Source organism: Colossoma macropomum, unplaced genomic scaffold (assembly GCF_904425465.1).
Source record: "Colossoma macropomum unplaced genomic scaffold, Colossoma_macropomum, whole genome shotgun sequence".
Taxonomy (NCBI): Eukaryota; Metazoa; Chordata; class Actinopteri; order Characiformes; family Serrasalmidae; genus Colossoma; species Colossoma macropomum.
Window position 1 is genome coordinate 4,184,438 of NW_023494805.1, and position 20,374 is coordinate 4,204,811.

Here is a 20,374-nt window from a genome sequence, read left to right on the forward strand (position 1 = left end):
CTGTCTATCTGACTGTCTGTCTATCTCTCTATCTGTTTGTCTGTCTGCCTGTCTATCTATCTCTCTGTCTATTTGCCTGTCTGCTTGTCTGTCTGTCTGTTTGTCTGTCTTCCTGTCTGTTTGCCTGTCTGTCTGTCTATCTTTCTGTCTGTCTCTATCTATCTATCCGTCTATCTATCTATCTATCTATCTATCTATCTATCTATCTATGTATGTATCTATCTATCTATCTATCTGTCTGTCTGTCTGACTGACTGTCTGTCTGTCTGTCTGTCTGTCTGTCTATCTCTCTGTCTTTCTGTCTCTTTCTGTCTATCTATCTATCTCTGTCTGTCTGTCTGTCTGTCTGTCTGTCTGTCTGTTCATGTATGTATGTATCGATCTGCCTAACATCTGTCTGGTTCTCAGCCAATAATCACATATTTAAGGCCAGAATTGGCCCAAAACTGTCTGCTATCTGGGCTGATGCTAATTAGCTACATTAGCCTCATAGCTCCTGTCCTAAAACTAAAGAAGCAAACCTCAGCAAACATGGCTAAAGGGGGAAACTGTGTTTGAGTTTTGGCCAAACTATCGCTTTAAAGAGTTGGATAAAGTTCCCGCTTCTTAGTCTAATCGCTTTGGCTGGGGCCGGATCGCTGATGGACACCGAAGCTGATTTTAAATGCAAATTTTTGCAGCGCTGCTTTATTATTCCGATTGGAGAGCGCTTGAAACACGGGTCAGCTTACGCAACGAAAGAAAGCCATCATGGAGCTTTCATGTCTCTGGGTGCAGCTTCATGTGGATGAGATTAGAGTGACTCTGAATGTTTGCTGACACAAGCCTTTCTGTCCACGCACATTCCTAAATCATCAGTTCATTTATGTTAAAGCACGCAAGGCCTGCCAGGGGCGCAGTGGCGCAACAGCTTCACTTTTATGGCTTTGTAGCTCACTTTGTTTGTTTGGGACGACTCCTTTTATAAAGCTGGGCTAAAAAGAGACTGAGACAGTCTCCATCATTGTGCTGTGGTTCTCTTGTCCTGATTTAACTTGATTTAATTTGCCCCCAAATGCAAGTAACAGCAAGGAAGGTCACAAATGTCCATTTGAAGAGGCAGAGCTGTGGCTTTTTCACATTTCTGTGTTAACTATGGGTCAGTGTGGGACATTAATAGCTGTTCTAAGATACTTTATTGCTGTAATGTTTTACATTCCTCTCTCTCTCTCTCTCTCTCTCTCTCTTCCCGCCCCCCCCTCCCTCTCTGCAGGACGTGCAGGTGGTGAGTACAGATGAAAACCAGGTCCTTCTGGCGCTGCAGGAGTGGTACCAGACGGACACGTACAACTTGTATGAGTCGGATCCGCAGGGCGTTTATTACTCCATCGTTCTGGAGAACGTCCGCAGCACCAAGCAGCCCGAAGAGAACGTTCTCATCGACGTGCTGGAGGTCAGGAACTCTGATCTTAAAGGAATATACGCACAAACACACACATTTTCTAAGCTGCTTATCCTCCTGGGTCACAGGGGGAGCTGGAGCCTATCCCAGCGCAGGGCAGACGCACAGGCGTACACACTCACACCCTACGGGCAACTTAGTGTCCAGTTGGCTTGGCTGCACGTTTTTGTACCGTGGGAGGAAACCCATGCAGACACAGGGGGGAACATGCATATTCCACACAGACAGGACCCTGGTCGCCCGGACGGGGAATCGAACCCAGACCCTTTTTGCTGTGAGGCTACAGCGTTACCTCTTAAAAGAACAACTCAGTGTAAATTAATATTTGCACAGTCACCCCCACAGAGCAGGTATTATTTAGGTATTATTATTCAGTGTTACTGCAGTGCTGAGAATGATCCACCACCCAAATAGTACCTGCTCTGTGGGGGTCCTGTGGGGGTCCTGTGGGGCTTCTGTGGGGCTCCTGGCCATTAAAGAACAGGGTAACAAAGTATTTAGAGAAACAGATGGACTACAGTCTGTAACTGTAGAGCTACAAAGTGCTCCTATATGGTCAGTGGAGCTGATAAAATGGACAATGAGTGTGGAAACTATCTAGAACTTGAAAGTGTTACTGAATCCACTTTCGTTTCAGTGTTTAAACCAGCTCGGTGCCCATGTGCCCTTTTTATGCTAATGTGTCTATACTATGTGTGTGGGTGCTCATCCTTGTCAGGGGGCTGAGTTTGTTTGCGTGTGGGTTAATGTGTTTCTTGTGGATGTGAAATCATTTTTGTCAGCCGTTTTTGTTTGTGGTTAGCAGCGATCCTGTTCCGCAGAACGATCGGCGTTGGAGGCCGCTGGTGTGGTGTAGTGAGTGAGCGTAGCTTTCTGCATTGAGGACGATAAGCCTGCAGCGTTTGAGTGGGTTTGAGTTCCTACAAACAGCAGAGACCTTATGTGGCTTCAGCACTCACTGCTTTCTCCTCACGGTTCGCCGAAAACTGTAGACGACTGCGGCAGCGTGCGTGCTGGGAGATTTGGTGGAAATCCCAATTGGATATCATGGGGAGTCTGTTTCAGCAACAGCTCCATTGTTTTCTGCCTCTGTTTTGTAAGATGGTCATAAATGGATTGAACTTCATTTCTTTACTTGTTTCATTGTGAAAGTGCAGATTATTATTATGAGCTTTTATCTGAGGTTGATGCAGTGGAACAGGACTGTAAATGGAAGGGGAACTCTTGGGCTGGAGATCTTCTAGATGACCTCACGTCCCTGAGAGACTGAACGTGTAGATAAACAGGGGAGATGGATGGTGATGCAAATGTTTCATCACAGGAAACGAAAGTGAGAGAGGAGGATTAGTAGGATTTAGGATGGGTGTGGTCATTCTCCTAAACCAGAGGCGTGGACCCGAGTCATATGACTTGGATTTGAGTCCGACTCAAGTCACGAATTTGATGACTCGAGACTCGACTTGAGAAAATCAAGAAAGACTTGCGACTCGACTTTGACTTCAACACCAGCGACTCGGACGTTAACTCGGACTTCAACCTCCTGACTCGGAAAGACCCATAGTGGAAGAAACGTAGAGCTTCTACAGATAAAACAAACACAAGATTCACCACAAGGCTGAAGATGAATTCGTCGTTCCACCTTAAATGGTGCAGCAGTTAGACACCAGAATATAAATGCTGCACCATTTAAGGTGGAATGGAAAATTCAAATAAGAAGCTGCTGGCAAAAAAGTCAACCTCAGTTTCGAACAGTCACCATAATTTTGCTGTCTTTTCTGTAAACATTGTTCAGTTTGGTCATTTTGGTTTTGGTCTCATCTTAATTCAGTTCAAATGAACAGTTGTTTTTAGGTGGCTGACTAGTTTTTATTTTAATCCTGTGCGCCCAACGTTCCCGAAAATATGAATTTTTTTAAAAAAATTTTTATTATTATTATTTAAGTTTAATAATACTTTTCAAATTCTTTTCATGTGTAGCTGCACTATGCTTTGTGTGTACAGTATGCCTGTCATAGTTATCTGTGAACCAGGGATTTTGTGTTTAAATTAGAAGGGTAAAATATAATAACAATAAAAAAAATAATAACATACAGTCATACACTACTAACATGCTGTTATTGAAAGGCTATGGTACTGTTACCATTATTCAGTGTTGTGGCCTTTAATTAGCCAAAGAATGCAGACTGACTTGTTCAGGACTCTTGACTTGGGACTCGACTTGAAACTTGCCTGTACTGACTCAGAACTTGAATCGAGACTTGACTATCTTGACTTGGGAATTGACTCGGGGGTTGAGAGTGCAGACTTGAGACTTCTGTCCTAAACCACAGTTATGCCATAACGTCATTTTGCTAGTGAAGATGCCTTTACTGTGCAGTGAGGTGGTAACACTAAGAAACATCAGCTGGAGTTCTGCTGTAGCTTCTACTACCTGTTAGAAAGCAGGTCCTCCAGATGACAAACCCCAGATTAATGCTGGCTGTTTGTGACGTTGGCGGATGTTGCACGTGTCTGGATTTAGCTACATCCCATACCAGCATCTGAGAAGTTGGGTGGCATGGTCCCAGTCAGGAGGCTAAAGATGCTGCACCTGAAACCTGTTCTAAAAGGTAACCACTCGGTGAGAGAACCTGCTGCAAAGGGCTGCGGAATCAGTGAGGAGAAAGGAGTGAACGGGTTCCCATAATGAAAAGCAGATCTTACTGTTGAAGGTTTTTCGTGCTGAGAATGGATTTTAGCTTGAACATAAAAAGAGGTGGTCCTTTCCAAGGTCAGCGTTTGATGGTGAAGATCAGTGGGTCAGTGTAGATAACACTGTGAGATCACAGAGGCAAGGATGGGAGGTTGGGTCAGATGGTTGGTTCATGAAACTTAGTATATGAGAAGAAACATGGCTTCTAGGGTTACACCAATCCCTGTGGAGAAATATCCGAAAAGCAGGGTAAGAGTAGTGCCAGCTTTTGTGGTAAAAGACATCTTAAAGATGTTTTTCAAGGGTTCATTATTAAAAACAGTGGTTCTATATAGAGCCATGAACACTCAGAGCCATTTTTGATTATAATTTTTTGCATTGTAAAAGGTTTGTTTTGTTCAGATTGATGGAAAATGTGTTGTATATGTTGTACACAGGGGTGTAACAGTAAATGGAAGTCACAGATCAGTTCACACTGCGGTTTGGATATCACAGTTTGGTACAATGGAAGAAAAGCAACAAAAAACCCAGATACATAATGCTCGATTGATCCACTCGTACCAGCACAACACACACTAACACAGCACCACCACGTCAGTGTTACTGCAGTGCTGAGAATGATCCACCACCCAAATAGTGCCTGCTCTATGAGGGTCCATGGGGGTCCTGACCACTGAAGAACAGGGTAAAAGGGGGCTAACAAAGTATCAGAGAAACAGATGGACTACAGTCTGTAACTGTAGAACTACAAAGTGCACCTATACAGTAAGTGGAGCTGATAAAATGGACAATGAGCGTAGAAACAAGGAGGTGGTCAGAATGTCATGCCTGATCGGTGTAGATTACAGCATATGGTGAAGTTTTTCAGAGGAATCCCGGCCATAGTTACAGTTGCTAGGCTGTGAAGGACCAACTGGGTGAACCAGTCTGCAACAGCGCCACCCTGAGGCAGAGCAGTGCTGCAGCTCTAGTTGGTGAAGAATACCAAAGACCGAAGCTCACTGATTGTAGGTGAAACAGCTAAACAATGATAGCATAATGTCTTAAGTTTTGTGATTTTGAGACATGTAGGGGGTCTAAGAGGTTAATAAGGGGGCTCTGGACCTGCAGGACCCCCTGTATTTCATACCGTGATCAAAATAGGATTTGCCATCCTAGAAAATCCCAGACAAATCACCAAAATTGGGCTGAACAGGGAGGAAATCGCTGGGCTGAGCACCAGACTGATCATGGCGGGTTTAGTGGAGCTGTGAAGAACAGACAGGTCAGTGATAATGTGCCTGTGTCAGAGCATTTGCAGGAGGGAAGAGGTGGAGAAGTAGTGAGGCCTGGAGAGAAGCCAAAGGTGAGGTCATTCAGCAAATACCAGATGTAATAAGGATCAGGGCTGTATGTGAGATCAGGGGCCAGTGCAGGGACATTGACCGAGGTGGACAGATATTGAAGTAGTCAGCTGGCCTTGAACTTGGGGGCCTGTGGGGGCTGCAGCAGAAGCAGACATGGAACAGCTGGAATGAACAGTGCAGCATTTCTGACAAGAAATGGAATGGAGACAGTTTCAAGCCTGGTCTTATTCCTAAACTTCACATTGGTCAGTCTGTAACGAGTTGATCCAGCTGTGCTGGAGAGGGTAAAGCAACCCTTAGATGTCTGGAGTTATTACTGTTATATTGCCTTACACTCTTTTAAATAAAGGTTTCTAAATGGGTCTTGGATGTACGGTTCTAGGAAAAGCATGTGATTAGAATAGAACATTTGCATTATTATTATTTTTTTATTTACTTTGAAAAAGTTCTTTACCCTTCTTTAAAGTGCATAACATAACATTCTGACCACCTCCTTGTTTCTACACTCATTGTCCATTTTATCAGCTCCACTTACTATATAGGTGCACTTTGTAGTTCTACAGTTACAGACTGTAGTCCATCTGTTTCTCTGCATACTTTGTTAGCCCCCTTTTACCCTGTTCTTCAGTGGTCAGGACCCCCATGGACCCTCACAGAGCAGGTACTATTTGGGTGGTGGATCATTCTCAGCACTGCAGTAACACTGACGTGGTGGTGGTGTGTTAGTGTGTGTTGTGCTGGTCTGAGTGGATCAGACACAGCAGTGCTGCTGGAGTTTATAAACACCTCAGTGTCACTGCTGGACTGTGAATAGTCCACCAACCAAAAATATCCAGCCAACAGCGTCCTGTGGGCAGCGTCCTGTGACCACTGATGAAGGATTAGAGGATGACCACCACAATCTGTGCAGCAGCAGATGAGCTGTGGTCTCTGACTTCACATCTACAAGGTGGACTGACAAGGTAGGAGTGTCTAATAGAGTGGACAGTGAGTGGACACAGTGTTTAAAAACTCCAGCAGCACTGCTGTATCTGATCCACTCGTACCAGCACAACACACCACCACCACGTCAGTGTTACTGCAGTGCTGAGAATGATCCACCACCCAAATAGTACGTGCTCTGTGAGGGTCCATGGGGGTCCTGACCACTGAAGAACAGGGTAAAAGGGGGCTAACAAAGTATCAGAGAAACAGATGGACTACAGTCTGTAACTGTGAGAACTACAAAGTGCACCTATATAGTAAGTGGAGCTGATAAAATGGACAATGAGTGTAGAAACAAGGAGGTGGACTTAATGTTATGCCTGATCAGAGTATGTTGAATAGCAGTTTTCTCATTAATATGTTATGATCAGGAGACTAGTAAAAATGGCACAGGAGCATCTAAACCTCAGCACTCATTAAATGCAAAGTTAATAAATATGCCTAATGATGCAAATTGTAAACACCCACTTGCCTCTCGTTATGCTCACCATTTTCCAGGCGGTCCACCGGTGTTTAAGCAGAGCATTAGACAAAATTCCACTTTTCGTTGCTCTTTTTCTTTCATTATCATTTGTTAATTAGTGTAGTAAAGAATCTTAACAGTAGTATCAAAATACAGCAGATTACACTGCTGTAACCAAACTAGCACAGTGTCAGCAACAGCACTTTCAACAAAATCATTTCATATCAGGCCTAGTCATTCGTTTTTTTCCCTCTCAGTTGTTTGTAATATTTGTATATTAGTTTATTTTCCTAAAAAAGGCTGTGTGCTTTTACAATCTGTTTGACAAGATTAAAAACTGGTTAGATCTTGTACGCAGGGCAGTAGTCTGAGTGGTCCAGCAGTGGCAAACGGTCAGTGGACTGATATATGCTCTCCATCCGGGTTTCTGTCACTCCAGCGTTAGTCGCTTGATTCACTCACTCATTTTTGGAGTTTTTAGTCCTCTAAACTTGAGTCAGTAGAGGATTCGTGAGCTGGAATCGTGTTCATGTGCATGTGAAGCTGTTTTAGCTTAGCCTGCTCACTAAGCTAGCGCTAGCCTCTGGTGCTATCAGCTCCACCAATAAAAGAAAACGGGCTCACTGCCTCGGTTTTGAGTTTTTATCCTTAAGTTTTACAACAAGCATTTGAATTAGTTTCATTATTATTCAAAGTATTTATTCAGGTTGAACAAAACTAGTTCATTTACTTGTTGCCACATGAAGTATTTTTTTAGGTTGAACTGAAGAGCCATTTTTTACAGTGCAGGACAGATCTGCACCCCATATTTGATAGGTTTTTAATCTATTTTAGCCAACAGCCTACTGCACAGTCCAGACATCTACACAGCTACACAGGGGCAGTCATGGGCTGGAGGTTAGGGTACCAGCCTTGTGACCAGAAGGTCGCTGGTTCAGTCCCTTGAGCTGATAGGACATGACTGATGTATCCTTGAGCAAGGCACCCCCAACTGCTCCCTGGGTGCCGTGAACAGGGCTGCCCACCGCTCCGGGCAAGTGTCCTCACTGCCTTCTAGTGTGTGTGGGTCTTTCACTGCATGGATGGGTTAAATGCGGCACAACTGGTCAATGGGTATGAATTCAGGTTTACTTTTTTGGGAAAACCAAAAGTGTATTTTCTCGCCGTCGCTCCAAAGAAATCTTTTAGACGCCTTTATTTTTAAGAGTGCGCTATTTAATTAGAATTATGAATAAAATTAACAACATTCACAATAGATATTCAGGTTGTGCCAATCTGGTCAAGGTAGCACTTTTGATTTTTGTTTGTTTTGATGTCAAAAACTTGGGAAAAATGTACACAAGAACTTTTGCAAATAAAAATTTGTGTAAAATATCTTCTGCTGGTGCAGATTGAAAGTTTCCACAGAACTTGGTATACATTGATGGATCTCTTATTTTCCCCAGTGTTAACTGGGACTTCTAAGCACTAAACTGTGCAGTGCTGTGTCTCTTCAGGACTCTACACTCTGTTTTGTCTGTTGTAGGTGCGCGGGATCAAAGGCGTCTTCCTAGCCAATCAGAAAGTAGACGGAAAGGTGACGACCCTCATCACCTATAATAAGGGGCGGGACTGGGAACCCCTGGCTCCTCCCACCACTGACATGAACGGCAAACCTGTCAACTGCAAACAGGTAGAAGCTCCACCCTGTCCGGCCTCCTGATTCAGCATTTTCTTTCCAACGATTTCTGGTTTAATGTCATTTTCTCAGGTAGCTGATGTTTTTTATCTGGCTTACTGGTTTGTGAAGTAACCCAGGCTGGTGTTACTGTGTTGTAGTTCACTCCCATTTTGAAAGAACTACGCTGGCTGCCTGTATCTTTTAGAATAGACTTTAAAGTTCTGCTTCTAGTTTTTAAGGCTCTAAATGATCTTAAAGTACTGCTTACATCACTCAGCATCTGTCTATGTCCCAGCATGTGATCTTAGACCTGCCGATAGTGACCTTCTGCGAACACCTTCCATAAAATCTAGAAAACGTGGAGAGACTCTTTCAGTTATTCTGCCTCTAAACTGGTACTGGTAGCCGAAAGGTTAGTTTTACCAGAGAACGCTGCCCACTTGCGAGCGCTGTGCACACTGTGAGTGGAGTGAAAGGGGTCTGAGTTCTAATGGAGTTGTGGTCTGAACAAGAAGTGGTCCGAGATCTCATCAGTGCTAAAAAAAGGACCAGAAAGAAAACCTCTTTATAGTTCACTTACACTGTAAACACAAAAAGCACTGAGGTCATTTGCAGCTGGTTCCCTAACAGAACTCAATTCAATTCATTTAAAAGAGCTGCATAATATGGACAAAAGTATTGGGACACCTACACATTACACCCACAGAAGCTTTTGTGAGGTCCCATTCTAAATCCTTAGGCATTAATATGGAGTCAGCCCCCGTTTGTGGCTATAACAGCTTCCACTCTTCTGGGAAGCTTTCCACAAGATGTTGGAGTGTCTGTGGGAATTTTTACCCAGTATCCAGAAGCGCATTTGTGAGGTCAGACACTGATGTTGGACGAGAGGGCCTGGCTCACAGTCTCTGTTCTAGTTCATCCCAAAGGTGTTGGATGGGGTTGAGGTCAGGGCTCTGTGAGGGCCAGTCAAGTTCTTCCACTCTTCTTCACTCTTTAGTGAGTGATTCAACAGAGGATAGGCACTTCAGCACTTGGCGGCTTCCATTTCACAATAATAGCACTTACAGTTGACTGGGGCAGATCTAGCAGGACAGAAATCTCACAAACTGACTCGTGGCAGAGGTGGCGTCCTATGACAGTGCCATGTTTAAAGTCACTGAGCTCATCAGTACGACCCTCTACTCCCAGTGTTTGTCTATCAGGACTGCGAGGCTGTGTGCTTCATTTTATGTACCTGTTAGCAATGAGTGTGGCTGAAACACCTGAACTCAATAATTAGGAGAGGTGTCCCAATACTTTTGTCCATATAGTGTATATGCGAATATACCCTTACTGTACATTCTTTCACCCAAAGTTGACCAGCTATGACAATGGGCCAGAGCTCCCGCAGAGAACAGATGTTGCCAAACTCTAGAGAAGGTCAAGCATATTGGGTGGACCAGACATCATAACTCTCCAGAAAACGTGGACTTTCTGTTACTCTGCGTCTAAACTGTGGAACTTAGGGCGTTTTCACACATACAGTATTTATTTATAAAAGAACCAAACTGAGTTCTGTTAAAGAGAACATGAAAGGGAACCAACTGCAAATGACATCAGTTCTTTTTGTGTTCTTTTTGTGAGAACTCAGTTTTCTTTCTGGTCCTTTGAGATCTCTGAGACCACTTATTGTTCAGACACAACTCCATTAGAACTCAAACCCCTTTTACGCCACTCACGGGGTGCGTAGCGCTCGCAAAGTGGGCAGCGTTCTCTGATAAATCTGACCTTTCAGGTGGAGAGATGATCCACCAGACAGGCCTGCTGCTCTCGTATTCGTAATGAAGCGATTGGCCGAAGTGCATCGTGCAAAATTGGAGAAATGACCCTGCGTGTCTGCTGGGCGGCTCTGTTTTCGGCTGTGCTCCTCACTGAGCTCCTCCCGGCGAAAATCCATGTCTGCAATGAAATACTGTATTTAAAAGAGCAGCAGTGAATTTTCATTCAGGAGTCAAAGCAGCTTAAAAATCTAATCACACAGACTCTCACATCTTATCGCTTTAATACGTCAGCGCTGCTGTCTTGTCGCAGATCATGGACAGACTTTATCCTAAATAGAACCTTTAAACGACCCTTGGTCTGTTTTTCCCTGCTGAAGTGCTGAAGACTGTGGCTGTGTGTACGGTCAGCCTTGAGGTCACCATAAAGCAAAGCTAAACCGGACCGGGGCTGTTTTGTTTTCACGACACACAAATCAGTCAAACCACAAAACGGACTACAAACAGACCGAACCGAGACAACCTCAAGAGGTGGTCTTAGTTCGGTTCGTTTTTGGGTTTAGAGGGGTCTGAGTTTGTTTGGCATGTTCACATCTGCACAGAAAACCTCAGCGGTCTGAGTCCACTACAGACACGGAAACGGCCCAAGTATGAAAACAGCCTTAATAAACATTTAAAAACGTGTCTCTTTAACTTAGCGTTTAACTAAAACTCTGTCTTTTTATATTTATCTTTTTAATTTTGTGTCAGTGAGTGCACTTTCATGCATTAAAAATCTGATAACTGTAGAAAATCGGATTTTTGTCAATAATCCCATCAACGCATGTACATGCACTTGAGTAATCAGATAATGGGGGGAACTCCAGGTCTACATGAGTCAGACAGTAATCAGATTTCTGCTTTACAACCAGCCAATAAACTCACAGAAGAAGACTTGACGTAAACTTAACGTAAACTCAAACTTCATGCCGCAGCTTTTTTTAAAAAAAACATCAACTCACTTTAACTTTAAATATAATATAAACATACATCATCTAGAAGATGAAGAATATTAAAATCCTTCATTTCATCAAGCATGTATTTGGTTTCAGTGTCGCTCCAAAGGTGTTTTGCTGCGTCTCGTGGCAACTCTGCTGGCTTATTTCTTTCACCGCGGTCTGTTTTCGCACATGAGCAGACTGAGAAATCCGAAAGAAATCAGAGTAAGAGTTACATGCACTGAGAAATCTGATTACTGAGCTAAAATCCGGCTCTCTTTATCAGATTACTTAATCGGATTTCCAGATTGGAGTATGATGTTTACATGACTGTTTGTATAATAGGATAACTGCAGAAATCCGATTATGATCGGATTATTGAGTGCATGTAAACACACTCAATGTCTTGTGTGCTTTTAAATTAATACTTATAGTTTCTTCTATTACTGGTAAACATCATCACCTGTCTGTAAAGCACCTTGAGCTTCCACCGCTGTGAAAAGTGCTCTATAAATAAAGACAGTTGTTACCAAATCAGGAGAAAAGAGCAGATGAGGAAGCAGAACCTGATTCACACAAACACCCCCTGATCCTTTACAGTGACAGCCTCTAAACTCCATCCCGTCCAGCGTCTGCATTAGCGCTCTATTCTCCAGGCTGTATGTGGGCGTCCTGTCTGTCCACGGTCACAAACAGCCTCACAAACCCAACGACCCCTCACAGCCTGGACTCATCTGACGCTGCAAGGCATCGTGGGTGGTGGAGAGGTAGCAGGTGCTGACCCCCGTTATCTCCGCCGGCTGACGAGCGAGATGAAGAGCAGCTCGGGTTTTCTGAGTTTCGTGATTCATGTGGGCTAAACGTGTAGACGTCAGTGTAACCCTGTACAGAATCAAGTGTTACGTAATGGAAACATACAGTCGTGTGCAGAAGTTTGAACACCCCTGGTCACATTCTGTGTTGTTGTCGAGTTTCAAAGTGTAAATAAGTGTAATGTAGCACATCTTCTACAAAGAACACACTTCTGCGTATTTTAATGCAAAATGAGTGTTTATTTACTGAATTTTACATATTGGAAAAAATTATAACAAAATGTGGACTGTACAATTGTTATGCTGCATATATATATATATAGTATGTAAATATGTAAAAATTTGCAAATAAATAGAGGATGTGTTAACTTATTTTCACTTAGAAAATCAACCAACTTCAAATTTTTAAACTGTTCAAACTTTTGTATACGGCTGTATTTGCATTTTACATTGGAGTGAGTGGGGCACAAACTAACGGGAGTAAAATGTAACATGGACTTTTTTTGTGTGTGCTTAAAATAGGTTCAAGTTTGGTCATAGACAGACAGACAGACAGACAGATCACTTTATTAATCCCTGAGGGAAAGTCATCTATTACAGCAGCACAAAGTTCAGTAAAGAGCAAAACAAGAGCAAAAGTATTGCCGTACGCTATTATACAGAGGCATAAAGAGAAGTAAAGATATATAATAAAATATACTAAAATAACCATAAAACATAATGTGCAGTATGAAAATAAGTAAAATTGCATAAATATTATGCAGGTGACAATACAGTGGAGCATGTCACGTCCAGTGAACGAACCGAGTGACTAAACACTGTAAATGATAACATATGTTAGCAGTTCTGCAGTATGCCTGGGTGTATAAACAAAAGGCAGTGCAATATGCAATATTTATGAATGTATAAACAAAATGGCAGCACAACATCCAGTATTTATTTACATTTATGATATTTGGCAGACACTCCTGTTCAGAGCGACTTACAATTTGATCATTTTACACTGGTAGGTGAAGGCAGTGTTGGGAGTCTTGCCCAAGGACTCTTATTGGTATAGTGTAGAGTGTTTACCCAGGTGGGGATTGAACCCCAGTCTACAGCATAGAAGGTAGAGGTGTTACCCACTACACTAACCAACCATGGTGTACATATAAACAAAGTGCAACATCTAGTGTTTATGGACGTATAAACACAGTGGCAGTGCATAGTAAAGAGTAGTAAATATAGTAAAGAGTATATGATGTCCGGTCGGTGCTCTTGTGTTCCTATAGCAGTATAATCAGTGAATTTTCACAGATGTTTCTCCAGATTCACTTTTTCATCGTAAGTGTTGTTAATTACTAAGTAAATAAGTATAAGTCACAGAATATACTCCTATATTATTTTAACCCCCTGGCTTACTAAGGCTTATTATGCAGTAACTACAGGGACTTCAGTGCAAACTATCTGAGCTATTCTTAGGTTATAGAAGTGTGTAATAAAACTTTGGGCCTGCTGGTGGACTCTGGCCGTTTAAGGGGTTACAGACACCTTTTGGTGTCTGTAATATAGCACCATTTAGAAGCATGTTAACACTCAGAGAGAGAGAGAGAGAGGGCTGGTCAGGCTACAGTACGGCCTCCACACAGCGGGAGGGGGTTCGTTTTAACACGCTGTTACAGCTAATGGTGTTTTTCCACCGGGCAGTACTGTACAGCACAGTGTGATAACAAATCCGAATCCAGAACTATCTGTGCCTGCCCGGCTACCTGTGACCGTTTCCCATCACAGAAGTCCTCGTCTGAGCTCGTCTGAGGCCGTTTCAGTGGGTGACCTGTCTGTGCCGGTCATCTGAGTCAGTCCAGGTGGAACAGCGTCGTCCACTGTGTTCGTCTCAGATCGCCGTGACTAATACAAACTAAAAGTCTTTCTTTTCCTCTCCTCTTTCCCTCACTTTTTTATCTTTGTCCTCTTTCTTTATTTACCATTTTCTCCTTCTCTCTCTCTCTCTCTCTCTCTCTCTCTCTCTCTCTCTCTCTCTCTGACTCTGTCTTTTGTTGTTTCTCTTTTTCTCTGATTTTCTTTCTGTCTCTTATTTTATCTCACTTTTTTCTCTGTGGATTTCTTTTTCTTTCTCCTTTTTCTGTCTTTTTCTTTCATTTTTTTTCTTTATATCTCTTTCTTTCTTTCTTTCTTTCTTTCTTTCTTCATCTGTCTTTATCTTCTCTCTTTCCTATCTCTTACCTTTTTCTTTCTTTTTCCTTTCTGTCTTCCTCTTTCATTTTATCTCTGTATTTCCTTCTTTCTTTTTTCTTCTTTTCATCGTCTATGTTTTTTATCCATCCTTTTTTCTCTCTCTCTCTCCCTCCATAGCCAGACTGTCACCTTCACCTCCACCTGAGATGGGCTGATAATCCGTATGTATCTGGAACTGTTCACACTAAAGACTCCGCCCCCGGACTCATCATGGGTGCAGGTGAGTCTCCCAGTGCACGTTTACCTGAACAGGAGTCTCCAGGTGTGAAAACAGGTGTTCATCACTCATTTTCACCTTCGGTCTTTTCCAAACCCAGGACAGTTTGCCCTGAGAGTTCAGTACATTTGGACAAAGTGTGAAATATGAGCTATTTTCAAACCTGGAAACTGATCTCTGTTCCTCCTGAAAACGCTGGTCTAAAGTTCATCAGACCAGGCAGTGTTTTTCCAATTTTAAGCCAATCTGGCTGTAAACTATTGTTGACAACAGTGCAGTCAGTATCCCTAACCAACAAGACTGAACACATCAACGAGAGCACAGGCGTCACATAAACCCAACCACCACTGCAGTACTCACCACTATAGAGCACATTTCTGCTCACGACAGGCTCAACTTATACCTCAGTGAAGACCGCTTCACTATGTTAGAACATAAGTTGAAACCAAACTGCTGGGTTGTAAGTTACACAACAAAACAAGGAAAATAACACCAGCATACTTACTGTCATGCATCCTAGGCTAAAGTATACTGTCATGGTGTTTATGATCCATTTATTTCTTACCTTTGATGACTTGATTTGCAGAAGTAGATATTTGTGTTGACATAGTATATATGAAGTTATGTAAGTAAATAAATATTTTAAGTACAAAATTCATAAACATGCTTTACTCTTTTAGCATATCAGGTCTCACTTTCACAGGTCAGGAACATCTTTTCAGTCAACCTTTAGTTAGACTTGGAGTACATTGAGGGAGACCCTTATGTACAATGTGGCCGAGCCAATGCAGAGATCAGGGATTGTACTGTATTGAGAAGTTGGATAGAAAAAAAAATTACAAGTGCTAAAAATAATAATAATCATAGTGCAAAACATTTTAAAAAAGGAAAAAAGGAAAGAAATCAACAAACTACTAAATTCCAGTAGTATAGTAGCTTAATAAATAACAGATCAGGTAAGGATAAAATAAATAAAAAACACAATTAATGAAGTAAATAAAGAAACAGACGATGTAAGACTGATTGGCAGTAAAAAATAAAAGAATAACATAACTAAAAAGAAAAAAAATAATAATAAAAGTGAAACAACAGCTAAAATGTATATAAAACATGCCAAAATAATATTAAAAGTGAAGAAAAGTTCCAACTCGCTGGTGCTAAACAGCTGGTGCTGTAACTAAAAGCAGATTTTCCCAGTTCAGTAAAAACTCTCAGCACCTGAAAGGTAATTGGACTGTATTTCAAGCTTCACCCAAAGAGAACTCATCCTGCTGCATCTATAAGATGCCCAGTCATGTATCCAAGGCCTAAGTGATCAGGGCTGCATGTGAAAGGACATTAGACTCTCCCTCAGATCTGTCACTTCTGCATTAGACTGACGTTAGAAACACAGTTTTTGCCCTCAAAAGGAGTAATGCAGACTCCACAGGCTCCACCATTCTGACCACAGCTGGACTGAATGTGGAGATGAGCTCATTTAATCACAGCTAATTTAAAAAAAATCGTTTGTCAGAACATAATTGAAATCTAATAGGACTCTCTTCATTGTGCAGCGAGAGAGCAAGGGGAGACCTTATGATGATGAAGCAGATCAATAATTAAATTGCTAAAATAATAGAATTATGATAATGAACATGAGCTAATAGATCCTGGAATCTGACCGCAGTGTATTACATCGGTTTAATATGCTTTATTGGCATGCACTACTTTACATGCTGTATTTCCAGTGCGAAGCGACAGCAATAAATAAACAGCATAGTAAGGAAATTAATAAGTAAATATGCATTTTAAATTAATATCGACCTTTTTAGATGACTTGGTAACTCATTGTTGCTCAAGTTTAAAACATAATGTAACACATTTTGATGCAAAACTGTGACCTACTATCATTTATCCATGCTGTTCTCATGAATAACTGACTCTAAATGTAGGTATTGTGATATAAACCGACTCTGTTCTACAGTTTCTCATTAGGCTGAATGAATAACTGACTCTAAATGTAGGTATTGTGATATAAACTGAGTCTGTTCTACAGTTTCTCATTAGGCTGAATGAATAACTGACTTTAAATGTAGGTATTGTGATATAAACCGAGTCTGTTCTACAGTTTCTCATTAGGCTGAATGAATAACCGACTCTAAATGTAGGTATTGTGATATAAACTGAGTCTGTTCTACAGTTTCTCATTAGGCTGAATGAATAACCGACTCTAAATGTAGGTATTGTGATATAAACTGAGTCTGTTCTACAGTTTCTCATTAGGCTGAATGAATAACCGACTCTAAATGTAGGTATTGTGATATAAACTGAATTATTTTATATAAATATTATAAATATATATATTTTATATACATTTTATATAAATCAGTAGACTACATTAGCTGCAGACCACTGTTAAACCTCTTTAAATGTCCCCAGTGTACAGTAGGTTTTGAAGCCCATTTTGTATGGTGCTGTCCCATAGATCTTTGTTTGGGAGGGGGTGGGAGCACACATTGCATTATAGTGCATGCTGGGAACTGTAGTGCAGCTCGTCGTTGAGCAGAAGGCAGGAAACATGCGGGCCAAATGGGATTGTGCCACGGGCCTGTGTTGTGTTTGACACATGCTCATTAGCATGTGGAGCATGGTTAAGTTCATTCTTCTGTTCACTGGAAATAAAAACCTTTTTTTCCTTTTATCTTGTTATTTTAAAGAGAAGCAGGACATAAATCTCTCCTATAACTGCACTGCGGTTACAGAGGCTTTGTTCTCTGGCTTGTACAGATGTGTTTATCTGAGTACTGGTCTGAAGAGAGAAACTGAACCTCTCAGTAAGCGTTTTTTTTCCGATCTTGAGCTCAACAGTAAGAGTCAGTGTGGAGTGGAGGGAAAGAACGATGTCTAAAACTGTAAAACGTTCCGTTCAGACCACCACACTGAGAGAGAGGGAGAGGGAGAGAGAGAGGGAGAGGGAGAGGGAGTGTATTTAATTGCTGGAGTTTGACAGATGTTCTATATGTAAACAACTTCTTCCTTTCTTTCTTTCCTTCTTTCTTTCAGGTAATCTTGGTTCTCAGCTGGTTGAGTATAAGGAGGAGATGTACATCACCTCAGACTGTGGAAGAACGTGGAGACAGGTGAGACAGAGACACATCTGAGACACACCCAAGACTCTGAGACATGCTGAGACACACCTGATACACAGTGAGACACTGAAACACACTGTAGACACAGCTTGGACACTGAGACATACCTAAGACACTGAGACATACCTAAGACACACCTGAGACACACCTGAAATACTAAGACACTGAGACATACCTAAGACACATCTGGGACACACCTGAGACACACCTGAAATACTAAGACACTGAGACATACCTAAGACACATCTGGGACACTGAGACACACCTGAGACATATATGAGATACTGAGACACACCGGAAGTAATGGGGCACACCTGAGACACTCGGACACACCTGAGACACACCTGAGACATCGAGACACACTTAATATACTAAGACACATCTGGGACACACCTGAGGTACTGAAACACAGCTGAGACATTGAGACACACTTAATATACTAAGACACACCTAAGACGCATCTGGGACACACCCGAGGTACTGAGACACATGAGACACACCTGAGGTACTGAGACACACTTAATATACTAAGACACATCTGGGACACACCTGAGGTACTGAAACACAGCTGAGATACTGAGACACATGAGACACACCTGGGGTACTGAAACACAGCTGAGATACTGAGACACATGAGACACACCTGAGGTACTGAGACACACTTAATATACTAAGACACACCTGAGACACTGAGACATACCTAAGACACATTTAAGACACACCTGAGACACTGAGACGCACCTGAGACACACCTAAGACACACCTGAAATACTGAGACGCACCTGAGACATACCTAAGACACATCTAGGACACTGAGACACACCTGAGACATATATGAGATACTGAGACACACCAGAAGGAATGGGGCACACCTGAGACACTCGGACACGTCCGAGACACACCTGAGGTACTGAGACACACCTGAGACATTGAGACACACTTAATATACTAAGACACACCTAAGACACATCTGGGACACACCTGAGGTACTGAAACACAGCTGAGATACTGAGACACATGAGACACACCTGAGGCACTGAGACACACTTAATATACTAAGACACACCTGAGACACTTAGACATATCTGAGACACACCTGAGGTACTGAAACACAGCTGAGACACTGAGACACACGTGAAGTACTGAGACACACCTGAGGTACTGAGACACACCTGAAGTACTGAGATCCACCTGAGACACAGGGACACCCCTTGAGACAGTAAGCCCCTCAGTGAAAGCGTCGGTGAAACAGTCAGTAAAAGTGACAGTGAAAATCAGAGAGTTTGTGTTCACGCTGGATTAAACTGTCACCCTGTCACTGAGTGAAAGGCTGAGCTCGGTGTTCGGTAATCTTCACTGAGGCTGCTGGTGAGAGTCTCTGACATTCACTCAGGACAGACCGACGTCTCTGAAGGTCCAGAATAATTACAGAGCAAATTTAATCCAGGATTAAAAGAAATCAGACTGTTTGTGTGACATCAGAGTTTCAGTCGGTTTTATTATTAGGGTTCCCTCAAACTTCTTTCTCTGTCTCTGCTCTCTCACTGTCTCCGTGTCTCCAGCTTCCTCGGCGTCTACAGTATATTTTTTATTCCGTTTATATTTTTTTCCTGTGCCTCATTTTCTCCCTGCGGAATGAAACCATGTTTAGCTCAGGGGAATGTAAATGTCCTTCACCGCTTCACTCTGCTGTCTACTGAGCCCTGCTTCGCCACAACACCCCTCACTTTAACATACCTCATCTCTCTCTCTCACTCCCACTGTTTCTGTCTCTACCCTTCAGTCTGAGGTGTTGCTTTCTTCTCTATAAAAGACTACAGCCTTTGAAAAATGAAATGAATATGAAAATGAATAAGACGTCCTTATTGGTAAGTAGTGTTGAATTCAGGAAGGCTGAAGGGACAAACTTGAAATTACAGATGGAAACATGTTGACCACCACTTTTTCCATCGCTAAACCAATGACCCCAATACATTACATTACTGTTTTTTCACATTTTTATTTTGCCTTTTGCAATTTGCACAAAACGTTCAGGGAAACTATCTATCAGGCATTCTGTCTATATCTAGTAATCCAGTGTGATGTAGAATCATTAAACGCAAAGAGAATCTCCCAAGGTTATCAGCTCTAACTGATGGCTTCTTTAACTCTCTGGGGTCCACAAACTCACCAGCACATCAAATCCAATGTTTCTATGTCTGTTTCTGTATCTTTGTGATGATCCAGCTCAGAAATCCATTTCAAACAGTTCCTGAGTCTGTAGAGTCGCCGTTTCCATTCCATCTTATCTCGATATCATACGAGACTCACACCCAGAGTTATGAGCCTGTGAAGAGGGGCTGAGATACACTGGTGGATTCGTGTGTCTGTCTACATTCTGTGTGAATGGACACTCAGGAAATCACTAAGGACTGACCATCACGCCGGAAACCCTTCATTCTTCATTCAGTCCACATCGGAGACACACTCAGTATGATTTTTATTTCAAAATAAGAGATTTTGTGACACAACTCCTGGGGACCACAACTTTCAATATATATTTTATAATATTTATTTGGTTTTTGTTTTCTTTATGCCATTTAAATCATACATTTCATAGTCATGTATAGATTATTGTAGTTAAAATAGCAGAAAAACTTGCCTTAAAATATTATACTCAGCC

The 20,374-nt window shown here is 42.1% G+C and overlaps 1 protein-coding gene across 1 annotated transcript in view; it reads left to right on the top strand.

The window, feature by feature from the left end:
• The window catches only part of sorcs2 (sortilin-related VPS10 domain containing receptor 2), a 408,078-nt gene that overhangs the window by 339,234 nt on the left and 48,470 nt on the right, over window positions 1-20,374 (top strand). Inside the window, exons 9-12 of the mRNA XM_036596509.1 lie at window positions 1,253-1,432; window positions 8,452-8,598; window positions 14,485-14,587; window positions 17,627-17,703. Coding sequence (XP_036452402.1) covers window positions 1,253-1,432; window positions 8,452-8,598; window positions 14,485-14,587; window positions 17,627-17,703 — 507 coding nt within the window. The remainder of the gene's footprint in view (window positions 1-1,252; window positions 1,433-8,451; window positions 8,599-14,484; window positions 14,588-17,626; window positions 17,704-20,374) is intronic.